At 42.9% G+C, this 26,844-nt stretch overlaps 1 protein-coding gene and 1 pseudogene across 2 annotated transcripts; one reads left to right on the top strand and one right to left on the bottom strand.

The window, feature by feature from the left end:
• Positions 1 to 390: 390 nt before the first annotated feature.
• Positions 391 to 26,705, top strand: LOC309621403 (myosin-13-like; the record flags this gene model as incomplete). Its single annotated transcript, XM_082408904.1, has 7 exons — positions 391 to 648; positions 11,200 to 11,277; positions 22,399 to 22,542; positions 22,628 to 22,784; positions 24,610 to 24,637; positions 25,443 to 25,554; positions 26,586 to 26,705. Exons 3-7 carry the CDS (start codon positions 22,432 to 22,434, stop codon positions 26,703 to 26,705), a joined length of 528 nt encoding a protein of 175 aa, XP_082265030.1. The 5' UTR covers positions 391 to 648; positions 11,200 to 11,277; positions 22,399 to 22,431.
• LOC309621404 (UBX domain-containing protein 4 pseudogene) lies at positions 17,721 to 21,142 on the bottom strand (annotated as a pseudogene). The gene is made up of 3 exons: positions 19,537 to 21,142; positions 18,092 to 18,148; positions 17,721 to 17,770 (listed from the first exon to the last, which is right to left on the bottom strand). The product of its transcript is annotated as a UBX domain-containing protein 4 pseudogene (transcript).
• Positions 26,706 to 26,844: the final 139 nt, after the last annotated feature.

Genomic DNA, 26,844 nt, shown 5'->3' with positions numbered 1-26,844 from the left:
GATGGATGGGAAAGGTGGTATCTTTGGAGCAACAGAATCATATTTTTTTCCAGTATATTCTGAAAAATAATTCTATTGATATCCACAGTTTTTAGTACCCAAAAATGGATTTAGCCCTATATATTACATAAGTACATGTCTATGCAATGTAATAAAACGCCTACAAACGTACTGAAAAACTTCAAATGGAATCTGGCGACTTGAGACTTTTCAGAAATTTCCTTGCGGCCCAGTCACGTCAAGAGCCAGGAGTTCGAATTCCCTCGCCACTTCCGGCTTCACACCCTCCCACCACACGCACAGTTAAGCTCTGGAATCCCGGAGCTGACGAGAAAGGCCTGCCTCTCTCACAAACTCCAAACGTACACTCACCGGCCAGGGCCCCTCACCATCTCCAGGCTCGTCCCAACCCTGGCGGAATCACTTCCAGCCTTTCCTTCCCCGGTGGCGCACTCCTCCCATGATGCCCTGGGGCGCACCCCTCCCATGATGCCCCGGGGCGCACCGGAAGCAACTCCTCACCTCTCTGGGAAATTGAAACTGCCTTTCTTCTCGGTAGTTACCGGCTGTTTCCTTGGAAGTCCATGGCTGCTGATTTTTTCACGTGTTTTCAATACTGTGATCCACCCACCCTCCCCGAACTAGATGGTAAGCTGTTGGAGAGAACCAACTTCTAATCCCCAATGCCTGGAACGGTGTCTTTATAAGCCATTTGCTAAATGAAGAGCAGCTAAACGTTTTGTTTGACAGAGTGAAGCAAAGCTGCGTAGAAAAACAGCAGATAACAGAGCCAACGCTCAGCAGAGAATATGGAAGAATAGCGTTACCTTTATAATAACAGCTGGCATTTAAAACCCTAAATCCTTACCTTAGTTTGCAAGGCTCTAAGCATCTGGCCCCTAGCCGCTTCTGCCACTTCATTCCTTGCTACTGTATCCCTGGCTCCTTTCATCCCTGCCCTACTGGCCTTTATTCTGTTCCTGTGCAGGCAAGTTCCCCTCCCAGAGCCTTTGCATTTGTTTCCTCTGCCTGGAATACTGTGCCCCGTTGATATTCGCCTGGCTTGCTCTTCCTCTAAGTGCTCAAATACCATCTCTTTAGAGAAACTTATCCTGATTGATCCATTTCAAACCCACACAGCCACTGTTTCCTTATCCTAATTTTCCTTTCCTTCAGAGAATTTATCACTAATTGACATTTGATATCTGTTTATTTGTTGTCTGTCCCCACATACACACACACTAGAATAGAGTTTCCATGAGGGCAGAGACTTTGCCTGTTCTGTTCCCTAGTGCTTAAAATCTTCCCAGCATGTAGTAAGCCCTCAATGAATGTTTGATGAATAAACAATTGAATACGTGCATGCTCCCTGTTACCGGCTCTGTGCATTACAGCTTCAAAATTAGCAATTCCATATGTGAATTTCATCACCATCCTGGTTTTGTGAGAGATCTCAAGCTGGTTCCATCTAGCCCCATCTTGGTCAAGTTTGAGGATTTTGCCATCATACCCCCAACCACCTTTTGGGTAGGATGATAAATTTATCTGGGTTTGCCCAGGATTGTCCTGATTTTAAAACTGAAGTCTCAGGAATCTCTTCAATTCCAAGCAAATTAGGAAGGTTGGTCACCCTGCTTTGAGGTATCTAGGCTCCATCTTCCTTGTCTTGTTTTATTGTTGTGAGTGTGTGGAATGAGGGGGTGGGGGGTGGGGGGTGGCGGTGACTTAAGAGTGTTCTGGGCCATCTGGAGAGGAAATTGGCTATATGTAGTGGGTAGAATGGGAGGGCTGGATGGCCAGTAGTGAGGCTGTGGTCAGCTGATGGGCCTTACCAAACAGCAACAAAAAAGAGATGAAAGAACAACATAGAAGATGCTGTCCTGGCTTCCAGAGCCCTCTGGCACAGGCAATGGTTGGTACATTCTCTAGAGAAAGTTCCTGGCTTCTAAGTCTCAGGCTCTGCTGTTGACATGGCCTCACCCACTCCATGTCACTTTCAAAAAGTAGCCTATCATGCATTTATTAACTCAGTTGTCACAAGAACCCCATGAGTTAAGTATTGTTATTATCCCCATTTTACAGATGAAGAAACTGAGGCTCAGAAAAGTAGAATAAGTTGCGCAAATTCAAATAGTTTAAATAGTGAAGTCAGGATTTGAACCTCAGTATTCTGACTCTCAAAGTCCACTCTTAGTCACTACATTATCATGCAGCTCTTAACAATGTAAATATGCATTTGGGCTATGCCTAGCCAAGGGCATAAAATCTTTTTTTTTTTTTTTAGGCTATGTTGTTTCATACCCCAACAGTTGAAATTAAAAGTAACTGATCACGCGTTTCTTAGTTCTAATGAGGCTTTAAGCACTGAAGAAACCAACAAAAAAAATACAACTACTAGACAAAAAAGGGCAAATGACATGGACCCTAAGTCTCACAGGCATCAGTCAAGATTATGAGGCCAGATAAGAAAGTCTCCAGTTTACTGGACAGACCTAACTGGTAGAATTTCTTCTCTGAACACAATGTTCCCAGGCCATGCACACACTCTCTCCATGATATTTTCAGAGAAGGATGCCTCGTTTGCGTGTAATTCTGAGAAGCATGTATAATTCTGAGAGCGTTAGTGTCTTAACAGGATCTTGCAAAGCCAGAAACAGCTGTCTTGTAGTGAAAGCACAAACTGGACTTGGATTCAAACCAGACTTGTTCTAGCTCCCATTCTGCCACTTACTAGCTGTATGACTAGTCACTTAATCTTGCCAAGCCTCAGTTTTCCAACCTGTAAAACTGATAAATCTATGTCCTCACTGATTGAAGGAAAATCAGTTTAAATATTTCTCTGGATAATCCCCCATCAACTTTTTGCTTTGCAAAATTGTAGTGTAGAAATGCCAGCAGTGGGCTTCCCTGGTGGCGCAGTGGTTGAGAGTCTGCCTGCCAATGCAGGGGACACGGGTTCGAGCCCTGGTCTGGGAAGATCCCACATGCCGCAGAGCAACTGGGCCCGTGAGCTACAACTACTGAGCCTGCGCGTCTGGAGCCTGTGCTCCGCAACAAGAGAGGCCTGCGCACCGCGATGAAGAGTGGCCCCCGCTCGCCGTGACTAGAGAAAGCCCTCGCACAGAAACGAAGACCCAACACAGACAAAAATAAATAATTAGTTTAATAAATAAATAAATACATTTATTAAAAAAAAAAAAAAGAAATGCCAGCAGTATAGAAGTTTATGTATTGCACTTGAAAGAGTTCTGAACTAGCGCTCTTGGATCTGAGAGTAGAATGGGAAGGGGGTCTGTCTAATTAATTAGCATTAATTAGGTAACCTGTCCAGAACCTCAGTTTCTGATTCTGTAACATCAGGGTTAGATTAGGTAATATTCAAGGTTGCCCTCTAGTTCTGGATCTAATATTCTCACTCAATATTTTTAATTAGGCGATTCAATATAAATTTGTATCATTCACTAATATACCTGTCCTGTGACTTTTGCCCAGAAATTTCTGTTTCTGGCTGGGGAACTTCTTGCTGCTTTTGGAAATTTCATCTGTTACATAGCTCTTAGATAGTTGTAACGGGTAAGGGATGATCCTCCTATCAGCACAATTAACTGCCCTTTCTTCTCAAGTAGCCCTCTGCGGAATGAACTTGATTACACTTGTTTCCTGGGCCTCTCTATTTGGCCCTGCTGCTGCTTTCTCCATCCAAATCTGCATTTCCTCTGAATGTGCCTTATATAGTGATTGGTGGAGAGATTTGCTCCCAGGGAGATCAGGAAAACGTTTTCCTCCTCCTTAACACCTGCTCACTCCTTAATCCTTGGCTTCAAAGCTTCCACCCCCACCATCCTGCTGACATTAATGTCAGGATCACCTCTCTGACTGACCCAATGCCCTTTTCATGGTCCTCCTTTTCTCCATCTTCTCTGTAGAGCTTTTTACTATATCCTCTCTCTTGAAAATACCACCCTCTCGAAAATACCACCTCCCTTGACTTCTTCTGACACTAATAATGAAGTTCCCATCACTTTAGAGTTGACAAAATGATTTTGTAACAAGACTGGAGAAAACCCTCATAGACAGAACTCCTCTCAGGGTTGGGAGAGATGGAATGATGGTGTGGGGTGTGAGCTGGGGACTACAGGGTATAGTGGTGGGATAAAGATGAAGCTCCCAAAGGGAATATGTGAGTAAAAATAGGTGATCACCAAACTTGCTAAGGATAAAAGTGGTGTTCTTTACTTGAGGACTTTTATTTTGTTGAGTAACCAGATGAGTAGGCATGCAGGTCAATGGCAGAGCTAAAGGGCCCCATGTAACAGAGGAACAACTGAGTACCCGCAGGGGTCGGGCAGACACCTCAGGGGAAGAAAGGAAATCAACCACCTGCATCAGTGTGACGGAAAATGGACTTCGTGGAAGTCATTGCTGATGGAAACTGAATACTTTAGGGGATGTAATATAATCCTCTTCTAGTCTGCTCTACAAAATCTTCAGTAAAGCCTGCATTGCTCACTTATGTTTTTTGTGCTAGTGGATTATTTGCCAAGGTCTGTGTCAAGGTTGATACAGATTGAAGCATACTGTTTGGCACTGGCTGGAAAGAGACTGCCTGCGGAGACAGCCACGTCTTCACAGTATCTCATTTGACCCCCACACTATCCTCATGACTTGGGCAGAAACAGAATTATGTTTCTGATTTTGCAGCGGAAGGAGAAAACATCACAGCTGCGAAGACAGGTGATGGGACTTGCCATTTATGGCAGTAAATGACAGAAGTAAAATATGGATCCACGTGGCTCTTTTGACTCCAGCAAGATCTCACTCAGGTATTTGTTTACCTGAAGAATAACCTTTTATTTTTCCACTCTTTTTGTCTTCATTTCCGCCTCTCACCTCCTCAACATGCAGGCTTTCTCTGAGAACCCATCTTCCTTAATAAGTTCAACTATCAACTGCATACAGGTGACACCCTCATACTCACAGACCTACATCTTCAGTCTTAATGTCTCCTGTATGTAAACTTTGAATCCTTATCTCTACCTACTTAGCTGGATATCACCATCATCTCAATCTCAATCTGTCCAAAATCGAAATTCCTATTTCCCCCCTTCACTATTTCTCCTGGGCAGGTATCATGCTCCTAGATTTCTAGGCTGCAATGAGGGCTGGATGAAAGGTAGGATCCTCTGATTCCTTTTTCCTCCTCAAACTCGGCATCATCAAAGTCTTGTGGATCCTGCCTTCAGGGTAACCCTTGGGTTTTCTCTTTCCTTTTACATCTCATTTCTGTACTGCTTAATCAAGGCCCTCTTCATTTTACACCATGATTATTTTTATATTCAATGCAAATAGATATTACTTGCATGTTTAATATTATGTTGAGAGGATTGTAATATATTAATGTGGGATAGGGCCTCGAAAAATAAGTCTAGAGGACTTCCCAGTGGTCCAGTGGGTAAGACTCCGCGCTCCCAATGCAGGGGGCCCAGGTTCGATCCCTGGTCGGGGAACTAGATCCCACGTGCATGCCACAACTAAAGATCCCGCATGCCACAAAGAGGATCTCACATGCTGCAACTAAGACCTGGAGCAGCCTAAATAAATAAATAAATGTTAAAAATAATAATAATAAGTCTAGAGCTCAGAGAGGTCTTAAATGAGAGAAACATATTCCTTTCACCTCCTGGGGTTCTCTTTTTGCCAGGCCTAAACGGGACAGTGAGGCAGACAACTTCAAGCCCACACAATACTCTTCTTGAACCTACGGGATGGACCCGGAGATACCAGGGGACAATCACTGGGAAAGCCAGCCCTCTGGTGCTATGGAGAATTTTAACACACATCTGAATTTATAGGGTCATCCAGGGGTTAATTCTAACTGCCCACCTACTCCCATAAATCATATCAGAGCCTGTATAATCATCTTGGCAAGTTGTACACCAAGATTTTCTAAATAGTTGCTAAGTGGTTCTAGGACCTCAGGTTCTCCCTCTCCATTATATCCTACCATCAGTTCTAATCTTCAGATATATGTGTGTGTCTACACACACACACACACACGTTCACTCTTCTGCTTAAAACCTTGAAAGCTTCCCCAATGATCTCAGAATAATGTCCTGACTCCTTCCATGGGCATTGGGAGCCCATCACGGACAAGCCCAGCCCATTTCTCCAGCCTCACCTCCGTGTTACCCCCAACCCTTCCATCCAGGCTTGCCCATTCCACCTTCCTGAAACACACCCTGGGAAGTCTTGTTTCTAACCACAATCCCTACGTTCCCTAAGCCTGGAACCTCCTCCCTGTACTCTTAAAATCTGCCTCCTTTAAGAGAGAGTAGAGGATAGAGGAAAAGGCGAGGCTTTGGAATCAGCAACCTGGGGTTCCAATTCTGGCTCCATTGCCTACTAGCTGTGGGGCCTTTTGGTCAATCACTTAACTCCCTTAGGCCTCAGTTCCCCATATGGACAATGGGAATAATAAGAATGTAAACAGTATAACCCCCTAAGGCTTGCAGAGAAAAATAAACATAATAAAATATACAAAAGTGCTATGTAAACAGGAAAGAACTATAAAAAGCATTATTATTATTATTTTTTATTATTATTATTATCTCCACCGTCACATCCCCTTCAGATCTCTTCTCTCCTCCAAAGCAGTATCATTATCATTAATAACAATTCTGAGAATATTTTACATAAACAACATACCTTACGGGTTTTAAATACCTTGTCCATACATCTAGTCCACTGTGCATCTCACTCATCTTGGCACTTAACCTTGGAAAAGTAATTTATCTTTTCGTGTCTATGTACTCTCTTCCCATGTCCATTATCTCCTCCTTTGGAGCAATGTCCCTATTTCATATCTCCTTTCCCCATTGCCAGCACTCAAAAGTGATGGGCTTGCAAAAGTGAAAGGTTATAGGCATTGGCTCTAGAGCCAGAGAGGATTTGAATCCCATTTCTGCGACTTACTAGTTGTGTGGCCTTAGGCAGTTTATTTAAACTCTCACTGGCCCAAATTTCTTCAGCCATAAAATGGGAATGAAGTTAGCACCTACCCCACAAAACTATTATGATGCTTAAGTGAGTCAATATGGATAAAGCCTGGCACGTAGTGAGTTCTTAATAAATATAAACTATTACTATTAAGTGAGACTGAGTCTGATTCCATTCTTTTCTGCCTTATCACTTCAGCCCTCTTTCAACACAGATTCCCCATGAATCATCCTTATTCATTTATACACAGGAACAAAATCTACTGAGCATCTGTTACATACAAAAGACTGTCCCTTGGATAAAAGCAGCTGTGTTTATGCCTGATCACTTTCTGTTGCTTTCTCCTGGGCCAAATGGTACTAAGAATGAGACAAGTTCTCTATGGATTGCAGCCTTCAGCCTTCTCCTCTTGTTTTCTCAAGCAGGGAGTAAGATGGTGTTCCAACATCAGATCACCAGGTACAAAAAAGTTCTTCATATTTTTTTACTGAAAGGCTTCTCAGGCCCCTTAACATGCTAGTATTTATGGTGAATCTCCAACAACAGGGAATAGAGTTGGCCACATTTCCTGAACTCATTTAGCCACGGGACCTTTTATTTCACAGTTTCTCTCAGAATCAGCATTCTGTCAAATCTACTTTGGAAAATGCTACGTGGAAGTCCTATTCCTATCTGTTTCTCCTTTGTCCACAATTTCATTTTGACTAATGCAAACTGTCCTTGGAAATGCCTCACCTATATGAGACTACCCACTGGAAGACTAGAGAATCTTTTTTTCTTTTTAATTGAAGTATAGTTGATTTACAATATTGTGTTAGTTTCAGGTGTACGGAAAAGTGACTCAGTTATATTGTTTTCAGATTATATTCCATTATAGGTTACTACAAAATATTGAGTATAATTCAGTACACATTGATCATATACAACATAAACAAGTCAGGCTGTATTGCTGTAAATGGCTCTAACTTCTAAAATGTATGGTAATTCCTACATAGTCAAACATTACTTATGTTTCAGCCAAAAAACAACCCCGAGCAACCATAAGAGTTGTCACAAAGACCATGTATTTCCATTAGAACTTCTAGAACTTCCCATGGAACTTATGACTCCTTTTTTTTGTTTGTTTTTTCCTTTAGCTTGTTCATCTGTTTCCCATTCTATAGCAGATTAGAAAAAGGAAGATTGGGCTCACAGAGGCAAACACACTAACCACAGACAGAATACAGCTGAGTACCTTGCCGTGAAGGTGTAGATATAAAAACTAGAAAGGTGACACAAAAATTCATTGCAACCTAGGAACAATTAGTGCAGGGTAAAATCCGCGAAGAAACTATACTATCCCTGACGACTTTATTACATCACCTCCCAGGCCCCTGAGTGATCAAGGAAAAGTTGAAGTCTATTCAAGATACTAGATTAAATAAATCAAGATAATATATAATACATTTTAGAAAGTTTTCCATCTACAATGGATTTTTTAACAAAATAAATTAATGGCTAAGAATAGATGGGTTAGATGGACCTAGAGATTATCACACTAAGTGAAGTAAGCCAGACAAAGACAAATACACGATATCGCTTATATGTGGAATCTAAAAAAAAACATGATAGAAATGAACTTATTTACAAAACAGAAGTAGACCTACAGATATAGAAAACAAATTTATGGTTACCTAAGGGGAAAGGGAGGTGGGGGATAAATTAGGAGTTTGGGATTAACACATACACACTACTATATATAAAATAGAAAAACAACAAGGACCTACTGTATAGCACAGGGAACTATATACTCAGTATTTTGTAATAACCTATAAGGGAAATGAATCTGAAAAAGAATATATAGATATATATGTGTGTGTGTGTGTGTGTGTGTCTGTGTGTATATATATATACACACACATACATGAATCTCTTTGCTGTACACCTGAAACTAGCACAACATTGTAAATCAAATATACTTCAATTAAAAAATAACGTTTTAAAAAAAAGAATGGATGTGTTAAATGGCCAATCTTATGTTTTCCGGAGATTTCTGAGAAGAGGCGCACACCACCTCATGTTTACGATGCTGGGTAAAGGAGACGTACTTAGTATCCATGCTATTGATCATCCATCGCTTGACAATTCACCCTGTGGCTCTGCCCTTCACTGACCTTCTTAGCACACTCTGCCCCAGTTCTGCTCAGCCTCTAGAACTCTCTAAGTCTCAAAGATCTGTGTCCAACGTCAAAATCCCTACGCAGCTGACTTGGCATTATACAGCCTCCGCTGGTCATTTATCCAAGTAACTTAACAAGAGTGAAAGATCAGGGCTACGATGCATTTACATCTAAGGAGTAAATGGTGATCCCCCAATACAGCCACGTTAGAGTGCTGGGCTTGCGCATTTGGGAGTATAAAGGGAGCTGGGGGGCCACACTTTCGAAACTGCTTCGACCACAGCACCGCAAGGTAAGTGCTCACAAGTGCCCGCTTTTTTGCTCCATGTAGCTGTGATTATACCTGATCAGGTTACCTGGAGAGGAGAGAAGGCAACACAGCAGCCTTTGCTGAGGGCCTACTAAGCGTAAGGAACTGTGTTAAGGGCAATATGGGAGACAAGATGGCGAGGCCTTTCAAGAAGCTTCTACAAAGAGTAAAAAGACAAGAATATAAGCAATTATGACACCAAAAAAAAAAAAAACTAACCTGCAGGATATAAAGCTGAATATAATACGTACTTACCCCTCTAATTGTTTAGGTCAGTATTATAATTGCAGTTAGCAAATAAACGTGCTAATTTGTGATATCTCTTCTGTGATTGCCTTGAAGTATTATTTGAAATTTTTGTGGTTGGTTATGTAAATTTTTTTCTTATGTCAGGATTTCTGGGAGATGATTGCGGGAAGAAATTCTCCCATACATTTTGTCCATCTCAGAATGCATCCTAGTTTGCTTATTAATGACCAGTGTCCAGACTGCTCATTCATGGCATGCCTTGTGGACTTCGGGCTGGGTCGTGTCTGACTCTGCAGGAGCACCCCTCAGAGGGATTCTATAGCTCTAGGAGCTTGCGATGCTTCGATTTCTGGCCACCATCTTCACCAGAATACCTTCTGTCATACATTCACAGGGTTAAGAGAAACCTTGGGGATTTTCTGGTCCATCTGTCTCATTTACAGAAGGAAACCAAAGCTAAAGGAAATTACAACAGCGACTTTACAGAGCTGGCATTAGAAAACCGAGGTTCTGCCTCCAAGTGTGATTTCGTTTGAACCAAGGATTCAGAATATGACACTTAATCATTTAATCTTTTCCTGAGAAAGTTGTGAGAAATTTAGGATATAGCTGGAGATTATTAGAGACTCATAAAAGGAAGAGACCAAGAGTATGCGACCAAAGTAGGAAAGCAAGTGTTGAAATGTCTCTTCCTGCCTAAATGATATTTCACGACATGTTCCCCAGGTTCCATAAAAGTACTGTGTGGTAAATGGGAAGTTTAAGTTAAATTTGATATTGAAAATTATTCAGACTCTTATGGTATCCTGAGATCTTCATGTAGGTTATCAACTTCTGGACTGAGATTCCTTAGTCCCAAATAAGTTATCAGCTACCCTACCTTCACCTTCTCCAAGAGAATATAGGATATTTAAGAGAGTGCCCTTCCTGGACCTCTTAAAGAAGTCTTGCCCATAATTCACAACTTTTCTCTCATTGCCAAAGAATTCAACTTCTGGTCTAAAAGCATCCAAGTTACAATCCGGATCATTCCCCTCCCTCCTTCCTTTCTTTTTTGACCCCTCACGGCCCCCTACCCTCAGCCAGAAGCATCATCTCTCTAAGTCCCCATAACACTTCATTTAGACGCTTACAGAATTTGTATTATTCTTCCTTGTTCAAAGATTTATTTGAGCATTTCTCTTAACTGTTCCTAAATTTTGCATTCCTTTAGGGTAGAGACTGTCTTTATCCTTTTTTATACCCCCTTAAGGAGCTGACATGGTACTTTGCACACACAGAAGATACTCAAAAAAATTGTTAATCAGTGCTGTAATTACCCAATTATTTAAAGAATGATGACTTAACCGAAGGGAAAAATGGAAAATGTATTTCCATTCCCACACCATCCACTGTGTACTATTTAAATGTAGCTAAACTTAGAAAAGTACAAATTCTAGATTTATTTAAACTCTTCATAGTTCATTTGTTCTTTGTTTTGTTTAGTTTTGATTTCTGGAATCACTCTCTCAGAAGCCACTTCATTCCTGAAGGACACTAACCATTGCTTTGGAAACCAAGAAGGTAAGAGTCACTTTCATCTTGATTGGGAATACAATAATTGAAATTAGCAAACAGTGTTTTACACATTCTCATTCTTGCCACACTCATAGGAATCTGAAACTGATGAAATTACAATCCATTACTTAAGTATTTCTAAAGGCAGATTACAAAATATGCAGCTAAGGAAGCAGGGCTTCCCAAATTTGCTCATCACACTAACAGGAATAAAACACACTGCAGAACTTTGACACACAAGCTCCAGGTCAATAAACTTAGGTTGGCCCCAAACATGATGTTCGTAGGCTCAAGATTCAGTCTTCACACAAGTCTAACTTTGCTGTTTTTTGAGCAGAGGCCGCACCCATGAATGCCCTCAGCTGTGTCTTTACTCACAAATGATACTGAGAGAATAAGGAGAAATGGATTCAAACCTATGTCCACTGTAGTAATAAAAAAAAATTACTCCCCCACCTCAAAATTTGTGTTTATTGGAAGTAATTCTAGATGAATTAGGACCAAGGAAACCAAAGTATAATTAAGTCATGACCACACCATTGCTGACAAGATGCAGTAGCTGAGAAATTCCCAGGAGAGGGCTGAAAGTTGAGAGCAGTGTCATAGCGCACTGACAGCAGTAAGAGGGGTTGGGGAACACTCAGAAGGTGGTGCTGGAGGTCAGGGAGACTGGGATGGCCATCCCCATTGGAAGACCCCTAAAGACAGGAACAGAGGGGATGGTTGGAGGGACACAGCTGTGTAGGGCTGGAAGCAGGTCAAGCTCTCAAAACCAAGAAGCAGATAATTAGGGGACTTTCTGGGGGTAGAGTTTCCAGGGACACCATGAGTCATGCCAAGAGAGTTGGATGAGACCTAACAAGGGAAAGTTTTATCAGCCAAGAATACATGGTTTTAGCCCTGGGTCCCAGAGTACAGTTGTATAAATATGGGGACAAGATCTGACTTAGCAACCGGACGCACACAGCGTGCGTTGAGGGGCTTTGCTTGACAGTGAATGGTGAGCCATCGGTGTGAGGAGGCTGCCAGAGGGCAGTCACCACCTCGGGCATGACACCTAGGTCAGGAGAGGTGAGGGCACATGCTGATGGAGGACAACATGTGGTCTGGATGTCACACTTAAGAGATTAACAGGAGTGAGCTCACTGTGATGGTAAAGGAGATGCAGAAGCACATCACGGAAGAAACAGATGAAGACAGCACTGGGGCTACTTAGCCTGGAAAAGAAAAAGCTAAGGAGGGACTTCCCTGGAGGTCCAGTGGTTAAGACTTCGCCTTCCAGGCTCAATCCCTGGTCAGGGAGCTAAGATCCTACATGCCTTGCAGCCAAAAAACCAAAACATAAAACAGAAGCAATACTGTAACAAATTCAATAAAGACTTGAAAAATGGTCCACATTAAAAAAAAAAAAAAAAGTAAGGAGAACCCAGAGCAGCCATCAAATGGGTGAAGAGTTGTCTTGTGGGGAGAAGGTTTGAACTCTTTCTGTTGTTACCAAGAGCCGAAAGGAGGATCAAACATCCTGAAGTCACAGAGAGCCAGATTTCAGTTTAAAGCAAGAAGTATCTTTGGCCTGCAGAAACTACCCCAAATGATTTTCCAAAATTTTCAAAAGGGAAAAAAGTCATCTTGAAGGCATTTGAGTAGGCTGGACAACACATTTGCAAGAATATCGCTGAGACAACTCATGCATCATCTAGGCAGTAAAAGTAGGAGATACTGGATTCTGAGTCATGGTTAGAGCTGTGGGTGGAAGAAGAAAAATCTTCCCCTCAACACACGCAGTGACTTGAATCCCAGATGGAAAGTCTTGTTTTTCTAAGAGACCTAAAGGTATAGTTTGACCATGAGTCATTGTAGTCTTTCCCCAACTTCAGACTTCATTCTTATACTACTATCACAAATTTTGCAATACCCATTTAAGACCAGTACTGCTAATTCACTTAATATTTTGATTTACCTTGATTCCTTTTTCTTCTTAGATGTGTTTTTCAAAGTTACCCTATATGCTTGCTATGAAAGTCTGGACCGTCTATCTCAGCATCAGCTGAGACATTTAGATATTCAAAATCTCAAACTCTACTCCAGCTCTGCTGAATCGGAATATCTATTTCAACAAGATTCCCAGTTGGATTCCTATGCCCACCAAAGTTTGAGAAACACTGCTTTATATCACTACTATAAACAGATATTTCACTGTCTCTAAGTCGTTAGCACATATTATTCTATTTTATTCTAACTTTCTTCACATTTTCACAAAATATTATCTCTAAACTTGGGATGCATCTTATAATCAATGAAAGGAGTACTGTAATTAGCAGGGTGTTTTCCTTTATTAGTGGGACACAAAATAGGTTATCTTACAATCGATGGCATCTTACATTTTGCTAAAATAAGATAATAGACTTTAATATAACTATTAAAATTAAGAAATAGTTGCCTAAAATCATTTTGTATTGGACCATTGGGACTATACCATGGTTTTGGAAAGAGTGGCTTTATAAAAGCAAAATAATGCTCCCAAACATCACTGTGTTTGAGGCCCTTGAGAACAATTCAGTTTCCTCAGTCCCAACCACAGAGATTCTGTTGCAGATGATTTTGATGTGGATCAACTTTCGACACTTTGGGTAGCAGGCTGAACACTGAGTCAAGCTAAATGACATCAGATCATACACTTGCAGCCTGATGGGATTCCCTCACACTATAGTGCAACCATTCTCAAACTGTGTCCCATGGATCCTTGGAGATTCCTAAGAACTTTTCAAGAGGTACATGAGGTCAAAACAATTTTCATAATACCCAGATGCCATGTGCTTTCTTCACTGTGTTGACTTAATGATGCAAAAGCAAGGATGGATAGACGATCTGACACTTTATTACAAATCAAGATATGGCACCAAGCTGTACTAATAGTCATAGTATTCTTCACAGCCATACACTGACAGTGAAAAAGAATTTTTTTTTAATTTAAAAAGCCAGCTTCAGGACTTCCCTGGTGGCACAGTGGCTAAGAATCCGCCTGCCAATGCAGGGGACACGGGTTCGAGCCCTGGTCTGGGAAGATCCCACATGCTGCGGAGCAACTAAGCCCGTGAGCCACAACCACTGAGCCCGTGTGCCACAACTACCGAAGCCCACACACCTAGAGCCCATGCTCCGCAACAAGAGAAGCCACCGCAATTAGAAGCCCGCGCACCGCAACGAAGAGTAGCGCTCGCCGCAACTAGAGAAAGCCTGCACGCAGCAACAAAGACCCAACGCAGCCAAAAATAAATATAAATAAATAAATAATTTTTTTAAAAAGCCAGCTTCATTGAAAAATAACCTAAAATTTGCAGCAGTGGAGAGTATTAATTTGATTACATCTCAATTTTATCCACATCTTTATAATATTCTACATGATCAAACAGGAAGTCCATGAAAAGCACTCCTTTTGCACACTGGACTTTGACATTTGTCTCAAGGAAAAACACATGTGCAGTTGTCTGAGTTGCAAGATGAACCAGCCACTTGATTCATGAAGCACCATTTTTACTTGAAAGAATGACTAGAGGACAAACTATTGTTTCTCAGACTTGTATATCTGGCACACAGTTTCTCAAAAAGCAGTGAAGTGTGTTTATCCTTTCAAGGAAAACTACTGACAGTAATTTTTACTAATGATATAGTTGAGTTTTCAAGCAAAAATTAAAACTTTGGAAGACTTGTATCTACTATCATTAGCTTGACAACGTCCTAATATTTGAATTTTCTAAGGAGATCAGTACTGACATTAATGATTGTGATTTTTTATACTGTATAATGAAACGTGCCAATATTTGGAAGTTCTGTATAATTCAGTGAACAATATTTTCCAAATGATCAATGTATGATGTTTACACATGGTTAAAAGTTTCATTCAAAGTTCAACACAGACCAACAGATCATAATGTTTGTTGATATGGTTTCAGATTCCACATTGCAACTAGCCTTTAAGGAACTACCACAGAAACTACCACGTGTCAAGTTTTGGTATAGTATCTAAAAAGAATATCCACAATTATTTGAAAGGGTAATTAAAATACTCTTTCCTTTTCCAAATTATATATCTGTGAAAGATTTTCTATATCTACTTTAACCAATAAACAAACAAACAAAAAAAACAAAAAACCATACAGCAACAGACAGAATACAGAAGCAGGCATGAAAATCCATCCATCTTCTACTCAGCAGACATTAAAGTGAGTTGCAAAAATGAAAAACAATGGTACTCTTGCCACGAATTTTTTTGTTTTGGAAAATATAGTCATTTTCATAAAAATATGTCATTAATGTTAACATGCAATGAATTTGATAGGAACTTTAAATGAATTAGATTTTCTCAATTTTGACTTCTAATACCATAAATATTGGTAGATATGACCTGCATAAACCAAACTCACTGGGTTCTCAATGGTTTTTAAGAGTGTGAAGGGGTTCTGAGAAAACAAAGCTTGAGAACTGCTGCTGTCGTAAAACTCACTTAAGCCACAAAAGTAGGGACTATCTTCACAGATGAGGAAACAATATGGATGAATTCTTCCTCTCCACCAGGCAGTAACTGAGAAAATTTAAACCGCATGAAGCCTGCAAGCCAGAGGTCCTCTTTGTAGTGCTATATTGAGTTCCAATCTCTTAACTATGAAAACTTAACCACGAGCACACAGATGGTTCAGCAGAGCCTCTGGCCAAAGTAAAATCGAAATGCAACTTATCCTGAATAAGATCCAGAGGGAAGCAGTTGCTCCTCTTTCTGTAGGACTAGATCCCCCCAGAATCTCAAGGAGGGATATTGAAACAACAGTCAGTTACCAATGAAGAGTAATTTCATAAAGTGTAAGACTGAGGGCGGGGGAAGTTCCAAGGGACAACCATAAAATGTTCAATTTTCCCACTTTTAATAGGAAACATAAAAGGCTTTATTCAAAACATATGACCTATTTCTTAAGAGAGATATGGGGATATATGTGTGTAATTGAACTCCATTTTATGGTCACTTACAGAAGAATGTATGGAAAAGAAAAAGCAGAGAAAGAAAGGGAGAAGGGGAAGAGTTGTGGGGAAAAGAAGTAGAGGGTCAGGAAGGATACGGGAAGAGGTCCAGAGGGAACAGGAAAAGCAAATGCAGATGAGGAAAAGGAACCAGAAAAGTCACACAACCTGCAGGGGCCTTAGAAATGAGCTAGGCTTGCTTCTTCATTTTAAGTGAGATTAGTGGCCCAAAGAAGTTAAGTGGTTTGACCAAGTTCAGTGCCGGGACTTTAAGCCAAATTTTCTAGCTTCTAAGCAAGGAAAACACATAAAGAGAAGGTCTGTGAAAGGGGATGGTTTGGAAAGAAGTGACGGGGGGGGATGAGCGGGAGGGTGGACAGAGAGAGAGAGGCAGAAAGATACATAAACACACCATACACGCACATGCACACACACACACACGCTAAGCAGTGAGTTCTAAAGCAGGTATTTAATTAAACACTGTTTGTCACACCCCGACACTGCTACACATAACTAAAGTTTGGAGACCCCTGCCTTAAGCCCAGTACTTCTCAACTCTACTATGCCTAGAAATCACCTGGAGATCTTGTTAAAGTGCAGATTCTGGTTTTGTAATGCGGGGTGGTTCTGAGATTCTGAATGTCTAACAACTCCTCGGTGATGCTGATGCAACATGTTCAAGGACCACTCTTGGAGTCAGAAGGCCCTACACCAGCAGTTCTCAGAGTGTGGTCCCTGGACCACAATGATGAATTCACCATCAGCTGATGAATGCACCACCAGCATTGCCTAAGAACTTGCTAGAAATGCATATTCTCAGGCCCCATCCCATACCTACTGAATCAGAAGCTCTGGGGGTGAGGCCCAGAAATCTGTGTTTTAACAAGCTCTCCAGGTAATTCTGGTGCATATTAAAGTTTGGAACCATTGCACTAGGCCATAATGTCTCCTATCACCTTGTTGCCTGTAATTGGCTAAACAAGTGTGGCAGTACTTTATGTTCAAGTCATTACTTTTCACTGGGCTATCTGAACTTTCTACTAGGAATTATCAACATTCCAGTAATTCTTTTCAGACACCCTTAAGATTTGGGAATGACACCGAGATCATGAGGCTCAAATGTGATGTGTAATTAAGGAAGTATTTTCTGAGGCCTCCTTTATTAGGCTCAGCTTGGCTTCCTCTAATTGGTTTAGACTTCCACACCTGGAGCTGGACTAAGAGATGTCCCCTCAAACTTTTTTCTTGGAGTAAAATATCTCCTTTAGCTCACCCCCACTTGCCCACTCTAGGCCCCTATACCAGGTCCTGGATTCCTCAGAACGTAGGTTAATCCCAGGAACTTTTGAATCTGGCCCCCTGTCTGAATGGAAATAACAGGATGGAGCTCCCCAAAGCTCCAGATTCAGCAGCCCTGGTCTTCCCAGCCCCTGCAGTCATGAGCTCTGATGCAGAGATGGCCATTTTTGGAGAAGCAGCTCCCTACCTGTGGAAATCAGAGAAGGAGAGAATCGAGGCTCAAAATCGCCCATTTGATTCTAAGAAAGCTTGCTTTGCAGTGGATGATAAGGAATTTTACGTGAAAGGTATGATCCAGAGCAAGGAAAATGACAAAGTCACAGTCGAGACCCTCGACAACCGGGTAAGTGTTGATCTCAGATGTCCTTGCTAACATGGGCATCCCCCTTTGCCTTTGGAGTAGAATAGTAGAAATTGCATGCTGGCCCATAGGAATCTGAAGATAGAACAAGACTCACATTGATCTACTCTGAGTGAAGTCGCAGGTAAAAACTGCCATGGCACATACCTTTCCTCTGGCTCTTTCCTTCGAGGACTTGGGCTTTGAGAGTTTTTGTGATGTTTGCTTTGGAGAAAGGGGAAGGTGGTGGTGGAAGAGTTTGGACTGTTTAAGGGAGAGATTGATACAGATTGCTGCTGGATGGGCGAATATACCAAATAGAACTCTCTAGGCTGCAGAGTGACTTACAGAGGGAGCTCCAGAGGCAATGCCTAATTTAATGCAGAGAATTACAGAGCACCATTCAATTCAATCCTTACTGGACACGCACCATGTCTAGGTCACAGTGTCTATCACTCTGCAAATATGAGCAAATCTCAGTCCCGCTTCCCCAAAGTTTATCATCTAGTGTAGGAATCAAGAGTACATGGTGGGTATGGGGACTTCCCTGGTGGCACAGAGGTTAAGAATCCGCCTGCCGATGCAGGGGACACGGGGTCAATCCCCGGTCCCAGAAGATCCCACATGCCGCGGAGCAAATAAGCCCGTGTGCCACAACTACTGAGCCTGCACTCTAGAGCCCGCGAGCCACAACTACTCAGCCCGTGTGCCACAACTACTGAAGCCCGTGTGCCTAGAGCCTGTGCTCTGCAACAAGAGAAGCCATGACAATGAGAAGACCGTGCACCGCAACGAAGAGTAGCCCCCACTCGCCACAACTAGAGAAAAGCCCGTGTGCAGTAAGGAAGACCCAACGCAGCCAAAAATAAATAAATAAAATAATTTTTTAAAAAAAGAGTACATGGTAGGTATGAATCGCAGTTCACAAATTCAAGCATACAAGACAGATGATGATGACGATGATGATGATGATGATTGTTATTATTAAACTTAACCTCTGGTGTCAGCCTCTTTTCACAGGGCCGGAAATAAATTTTCTGGAGTTACTATTGGGGTCCCCTCCCCAGAGCCATGCCACATTTTCAGTAATACCGCATGGGGTGTCACTGCCCCCCTGAAGGATTGCTAAGAAACAAGCCCCAGTTTCTTTTTTTTTTTTTTTTTGGAAAAGATTTTTTTTATCCAGTGTTTAAGTAAGATTAAAAACTACAAGATTTTGCTTGCAGTTGATGAGCAAGAAGAGAAAAGTTAAACCCAAATTATCATCTGATTGGCTAGTTAAAACGCTCTGACTCAAGATCAAATTATTCAGTGACACACCAGTTACTTTGTGTGGGCTGAGGAGTTCTGGAGCAAAACAGCCCTAAACAAAACATATCATCTGAGAGCACAGGGCTAATGGGCATATGAAATACTAAACAAGAAAGCTGATAAAGGGAGGCTGTCGCAGACCTTTTGCTATTTTAGGCTTCTAGCAGTTGGTTACCATATACAAGGACCTAGCAGCCAGTTATTTTATCTCTTGACTTATCTGAGGTTAAACAACTTTAACCCACTAAGCAGGAATAAAGAGACACTTTGTAGATGAGTTGGAAAACATAAAGCAGTCCCACTTCTCCAGTAGAGTTTTAGTTGACTTAAATCATAAGAGAAACAATGATTACTGCACATATTGTCCTTGTCACACTGCATCTGTTGAGTAGAATTTCCATTCCAAGTGTTGTTTTCATCTTCACCATCGTCTTGAGTCCTCAATCTGTATATCTTGCCCTCCTTTTTAAAGTCTTCCCCCCGTTTCTCCAGCACTCTTTTTCTGACTGGTTCCCTTTTTTCTGAGTTGCTAGAGGATGCAAGGTTTGAGGATTCCAATGATGCTGCTCTCACCGAGGTCTGTGCAGGAGGAGGATTACTAAATAAGAAGTTGCTAAACAATCTCCAGATGGCAAGGAATGGGTAAAGTACTGTCCCCAAGAATGTCCAAAAGTCGCCACTGGAAGAATGTACCATGGATGCAGTTGGTCTTCCTGCTGGCAACAGTACCACTGAAGCACTTGGGGCAAGTTCCAAATCCAGTAATTTCTTTTTATAATCTTCTTTGGTAAATTCCCTCCTGGGAAACATTGTCGCTAATGAAAAATTACCGTAAGTGTTGCCAACAGTCTGTGCAGCAAACTGCCTTGCTGCTTCTAGAGGAGCATCAGAATGGAACTGATTTGTGAAGGAAGAACCATCAGGAAGACGGAATTGAATTCTCGCAACACTGCTTCTTTCTGTTGTGGAAGAGTCTCTCTTGACTTCCATTTCTGCCTGTTTGGCCAGCAGGGCAGCAGCTTTAGCAGCTTCTACTTCTTCCTTTGTCTTTGCAAAATGAGCAGCTCTCTCTGCACGGTCCAGTGCAATCTTCTGTTTTATACGCTCTCGAGCTGCCCTATCTTCTGCCTTTTCTCTGTTCCTTTCCTCTAACATTCCTTTTGTTAATTCTTCTTCTTGCTTTCTTTTATAATCCAACATTTCTTTTCCAGTTTTCCTCCTCTCAATTTCCTCCTTAATCTCTCTCTGTTCTTCCTCTTTCCTTTTCTCTTCTCTCTTTTCTTCAAGTTTTTTGGTTAGTCTTTCCACTCTGATGGTGAGCTCCTCTGTAGGTCTCTGATTTGAACATCCACCAGGCTCTGGAGACACAGTGGCCTGGCCTGAAATTTCTCCTCCTGTTGCAGAATCTGACTTTGTATCAGAAGTGGGTGGTGTCTCACAGAGCTCTACATTTCTGGACTGACAGTTTTCAGAAGTGTTGTTCTGATCAAATGAGGTGGATGGAGTAGAGACTGAACTTTCTCACTGGCCACTATTTGCCACTGATATTTCACCTTTTAACGAGTGCATCTGCCGGACTTTGTGGATTCTGGTAACAAGTTCATCTGCAGGAACACTTCCTGCTATTACTTCCAAGGGAATTCCACTGTCTCCAATAAAGAAACTGGATGGAACACACACTACAGGATAGATCTGTGAAAACTGTAGGCAGGCTTCACTTTTGGTATCGATTTTCACAGCAACAAAACTGTTGGAAGATGCTTCTGTCACTTTCTCATCTTCCCAACTTGCAGCCATCTGTGTAGCCTGTTCATCATCACCTGCCACGAACACCACGAAGACCGCGCCGCTCCTCTTGGCCGACGCGATGGCGGCCGGAATGGCGCCCTGGAACCACAGCATCGCTGCCCTCGGCACAGGCGCTCGCTCGGCGTGTTGCCGCCTTGGTCCCGGAGCCGGCCCCGCCTTCTCTGTCTTTGGGCCCCCGCGGACCGCCTCCGGCTCTGCACCGGCACGCGGGCCCATCAGCGGCTCCCAGGACGCATGAAGCGCGCAGGCCGCGGCGCGCCCTGTGACGCATGACGCTACGCGTCGCCATTGGCAGCGCGACCCCGTCCTTTGTCTCGTTGGCAAGTCGGTGCGTGTGGGAGCCCGGGAGACCGCAGGCCCTGCAGTCCCGGAAGTGGAAGGAGCGCCCCAGTTTCTGAACCTTCAGGACACACAGATTTTTCCATCTTCCTTATGCTATTTTGGATGTCCCTCTCTCTCTAGTTTAGGGCGGTGGGGCAGAAGGGCTTCCTTTCCTCAAGAGATTTGGTCTATATCAACAAATCTCCTCCCTTTTATCTTTTTGGTAAAACCCTCAAAGCTCTTCTGAGGATTCGGGCTTTTGGAAAACAAACGCTAGAAAGGCTTACAGGCTCTCTTGCTTTTATGCCCTATTTTCTACCTTTCCTGAGTAATGGAGTGCCAGTTGTATGCTTAAAGGGGAGGGAAAACAGAGAGGGGAAAATTAGGTAATAGTCTCAAAATACTGTTCAGGCATGGACCATGCTTCAAGTCCAAATGTTTTAACTATTAGGGCAGCGGTGCAAGGAATTCTGGAAGCCTTGAAAAGACAGGGGAGAGAAGAAACAGGTCATGGAAGAGATGGCACTTCAGAAGAGCTTTGAAGGTTGCTAGATGTAATTTCAATGTAGATATATTCCAGACAAAGGGACCCACATGAGCAGAGGTATTGAGGTGGAGATTTACAGAATACACTGGAAGAGTTTTTTCCAATCTTCCAAGCTTGATCTCATTGCAGCACTCATAGCAAATGGGGTAAACAGAGGCAAGCTGCTGTGGCCTTGGCCATCCTGAGTTCCACCTGGCCACCCTGAGGCTGAAGGGCTCTATAACTTTGCACACTTGTAACCCTCTTCTGGCACACAGAATGGCATGCTGACTTGGAGGCATCAGACCAGAATTGGTTATACAGTTTGACCAGTCTTAGATTTATCAAGAACAGTTATTTACAGATCATCTCTGGGCACAGAAATGATCCATAAAGTTAACCACGGTAATGGGGTAATCTCACCACAATATCTCACCATTTTCACCCCACTGGTAGGTCACCACATCGGCTCTCCCACTCATCATGTGATTTTCCTCTCAATATCCAGACACTCACTCCGAACAGTGACCAAGTCTTCCCCATGAACCCTCCCAAATTTGACAAGATCGAGGACATGGCCATGATGACCCACCTACACGAGCCAGGAGTGCTGTACAACCTCAAAGAGCGTTACGCAGCCTGGATGATCTACGTGAGTACCCTTCAACCTCTCTTTATTCCATTTCCTTCTCTTAGTAAAGTCAAGATCCATAGGTTGAATTTTCTGATTTTCTCAGACCTACTCAGGCCTCTTCTGTGTCACCGTCAACCCCTACCAGTGGCTGCCGGTGTACAACCCTGAGGTGGTGACGGCCTACAGAGGCAAAAAGCACCAGGAGGCCCCGCCCCGCATCTTCTCCATCTCTGACAACGCCTATCAGTTCATGTTGACTGGTGAGTAATTTCTTTAATCCATATTTTAAAAAATAGTTTTAGTGAAGTATTCAAGTCCTTTAACTGCACTGGTTCTTAGTTAATTACTCGAGCCCTTCACAGGCTTTGGTCATCCAAATGGTGCAATGACCAAAGTGACCTCAGTAGATTCAGAGGATGTCAGGATGGAAAACCAGGGGCGCAGTATCTTCCATTACCAGTCACGGTTCTTAAGCCAGAGCTTGGGACTGAAGCCACACTAAGTACATGCTTCTCTGGGGGTGGATGTGAAGCACAAGGAGATGCGCTGCCCCCAACTCCAAAGAAACCCCCAACAGGAGCACACTTGGAAGAGAGACTATATTAGTAGCCACTTAGGAATGCAAAGTTGGAGAAATGGGCACAGCAACTTCCCTTCACCTGTTTTCTCAGGCTCCCTCTTTCTCCTCCTTAAATTTCCAGAATAGCAGATGAAATAGCAGAGATGTGGTAATACTGTCACCCTTGTCATGCCTAACATCACTTCGGTCTGTTCCACTTTCACCTGATTTGACTTGGTGCAGAGAGAAGAAGTAGAAGCAAGCATCTGAGATCTGAAGATGCTTAAAAGTCATCCAGGACAATGTTGCCCAAACTTCAGCCATTCCAATGTCACATTCGCAATCCTGGCCATTTCTGCATATTTAAAATCTTTCCTTATAGTGACTGAAGTTCCGTCCATTTCAAAAAGGAAGAATAGGGAATTCCCTGGTGGTCCAATGGTTAAGACTCTGTGCTTCCACTGCAGGGGACACGGATTCAATACCTGGTCAGGGAACTAAGATCCCACATGCCACGTGGCGTGGCCAAAAATAAAAACAAAATAGGAACCGAACAAATCTGCCCTTTGATCTGGAGGAAAACTATTTTTTTAAAAAAGGAAGAATAATATCACTATTAGTATTAGTTTCTTAGGACTGCCATAACCAAGTACTACACACTGGGTGGCCTAAGCAACAGAAATGCATTGTGTCACAGCTCTGGAGCCTGGAAGTCTGAGATCAAGGTGTCAGCAGGGTTGGTTCCCTCTGAGGGCCGAGAGGGAGAATGTGGTCCAGGCCACTCTCCCAGCTTCCGGTGGTTTGCTGGCCATCCTTGCCATCCCTTGGCTTATAGAATCATCACCTTGATCTGCACTTTCATCTTCACATTGTGTTCTCATCTGTCTCCAAATTTCTCTTTTTATAAGGACACCAGTCATATTGGATTAGGGGCCCACCTACTCCAGTATGACCTCATCTTCACTAATTACATCTGCAATGACCCTATTTCCAAATAAGGTCACATTTTGAGGTACTGGGGGTTAGTTAGGGCCTCAACATATTAGTTTGTTGGGGGGAACACAATTCAACCTATAACACTCTTGTAAATGGAAAACCACGGTCACTGTCCACAAGTAGAAAGTAAAGGTGAAAGAAAAAGGCAATGACAACAAATCAGTGTCCATAAATTCTAATTAGAAGCTGTGGCTTCTTTCAAGTTCTAAGTCTGAGACTTGCTCTCTTTTTTGAAAAGGGAGATAAGAAAGCGCTATTGAGGAGGTAAAGATCTGTGAACACGAATAACTTCCACACTGTGGGACTCACTGTTCACTTCCCATGCTGCCCACGTTACACATCCAGCATTTGGGAAATCTGCACAAATTGTCTCCAAGAAGATTCGACATGCCCAAATCATCACACCACTAGTGAATGGCAAAGCCAGAACTAGAACTCATGGGCTCTGTCTACCCCCAATGTTGCCTGATTTGTATATCCTGCCTGTATGTTGTTTATTTATTCTGTCCTGCTTCCTTCTGCATTTCTAGATCGAGACAACCAGTCCGTCCTCATCGCGTGAGTAACCTGTGTTGTTGCCATGATGACTTGGAAGGGGCTGTCCATTCCTTCTGCTCTCCTTTAGCTCACTTACTTTTTTAAAAAAATTTATTTTATTGAAGTATACTTGATTTACAATGTTGTATTAATGTCTGCTGTACAGCAAAGTGATTCAGTTATACATATATATTCCTTTTCATATTCTTTTCCATTTTGTTTTATCACAAGGTATTGAATATAGTTCCCTGTGCAATGCAGTAGGACCTTGTTGGTTATGCATTCTATATCTAATAGTTTGCATCTACTCATCCCAAACTCTCAATCCATTTGTCCTCCATTCCCCCTTTCCTTGGTCCCCTTGGCAATTACAAGTCTGCTCTCTATGTCTGTGTATCTCACTTTATTTTATTTTATTTTACTTTATTATATTTTATTTATTTTTGGGTGTGTCGGGTCTTAGTTGCAGCACTCGGGATCTTTTGTTGGGGCGTGTGGGCTCTTCGCTGTGGTGTACAGGCTTCTCTCTAGTTTTGGCGGGCGGGTTTTCTCTTCTCTAGTTGTGGCACGCAGGCTCCAGAGTGCGTGGGCTCTGTAGTTGTGGCACGCAGGCACCAGAGCACGTGGGATCTGTAGTTTGTGGCACGTGGGCTCTAATTGAGGTGCGCAAGCTCAGTAGTTATGGTGTGTGGGCTCGGTTGCCCCGCGGCATGTGGGATCTTATTTCCCTGACCAGGGATTGAACCCGCGTCCCTTGCATTGCAAGGCGGGTTCTTTACCACTGGACCACCAGGGAAGTCCCTCTCACTTACTTTTAAATCAACAGCGGAGAATCCGGGGCTGGGAAGACAGTGAACACCAAGCATGTGATCCAGCACTTTGCAGCAATTGCGGTCACTGGGGAGAAGAGGAAGGAGCAGCGGCCGGGCAAGATACAGGTGAGCAGCTTCCTGCACCTGGAAGGCTTGCTGGAATGAGTATAACTGAAACCCCAGGTGAGCCCCAAGTGTCTGCAGGGCTTTGTGCACAGCACGAGGTCCTGCCCCAGGGGGTGTTTACGGGGCAAGGCAGGAAATGGCTCCACCTTGTGGACTCGGGCTCTAGCACCAGCTCCATCAGCAACAGCCGAGTGACCTTGAACAACTCCACATCCTCCTTTGGAGAAGGAATGGTTTAGGCCAGTGGTTCTCAAACTGGAGTGCACGTCAGAATCACCAGGAGGGTTCGTTAACAACGGATTGCTGGTCCCCAGGCCCAGAATTTCTGACTGAAATTCCTGTCTCACATTCAAAATCCTGGCATGTTGCATTTCTGTCATGTTCCCATTGTTCATGCCCTGTCCAGGGATCACACTTTGAGAACCACTGGGCTGGACAGTAGTTTCCAAACAGCTCTGAAGTCAGAAAGGCAAGCAATCATGTGGGGAAGGGGGAAAGGTGAAAACTCTGCTTTCTATAAGTGGATTTCTACGTAATAATTCTCACAAAATATTTTATGCAACTTAAACATTTTTTTTGAGAACCACTGTTTCTATCATATGGGTCACTTTCATTGCTCACAGTCTGTTTCTACTTCTGAACCCGAATATCTGAATAAATGGGTCCTGGTGCATGCATGAACAGAGGTCTATATTTTACAAATCCATAATTTATGATAAAATGTTATCAGAGAAGAAAGGCCATCTGGGAGATTGAGAGGTAGCGGGTAGGGCTCCAACCTGGAATCTGGTGTGGCCAGAAGCCACTTTGATGCTGTGCTAAGACTCCTTCTACGATGGGACCTTGAAGCCTCCTTGGGTGGGGTGGGGATGGGCCTGTGGGTACTCAGCACAACTGTACCTGCCACCAGCCTGAGCTGGGCGACATCTCTCCCTGGGACCTTCCCAGAGCATCTACACTTTTGAGTCACTAGGAAGTTACTTCGGAAGACGTCCAAAGTCCTCTCTTTTCCTCTTCTCACTTATTATTAGGGAACCCTGGAAGACCAGATCATCCAGGCCAACCCCCTCCTGGAGGCCTTTGGAAATGTCAAGACCGTGAGGAATGACAACTCCTTGAGATTCGTTAAGACTCAGTCCAATTGTCAATGACCCCCAGAAAGAAAACCCTCTCCTCCAATGCTGAATATGAAAAATGGCCACATAAACTAGGATATACCTGGCCTTAGTCTACCCCCAAGCGCTTCAGATCAAGCTGCCCAACCGGGATATTCTGATAACCCTTCAAAGA

Source organism: Balaenoptera borealis (genome assembly GCF_965194805.1).
Source record: "Balaenoptera borealis genome assembly, contig: HAP1_SCAFFOLD_395, whole genome shotgun sequence".
In the NCBI taxonomy this organism is placed as follows: domain Eukaryota; kingdom Metazoa; phylum Chordata; class Mammalia; order Artiodactyla; family Balaenopteridae; genus Balaenoptera; species Balaenoptera borealis.
The sequence above is the reverse complement of the archived record's forward strand: the minus strand, read 5'-3'. Positions and strand labels throughout refer to the sequence as shown.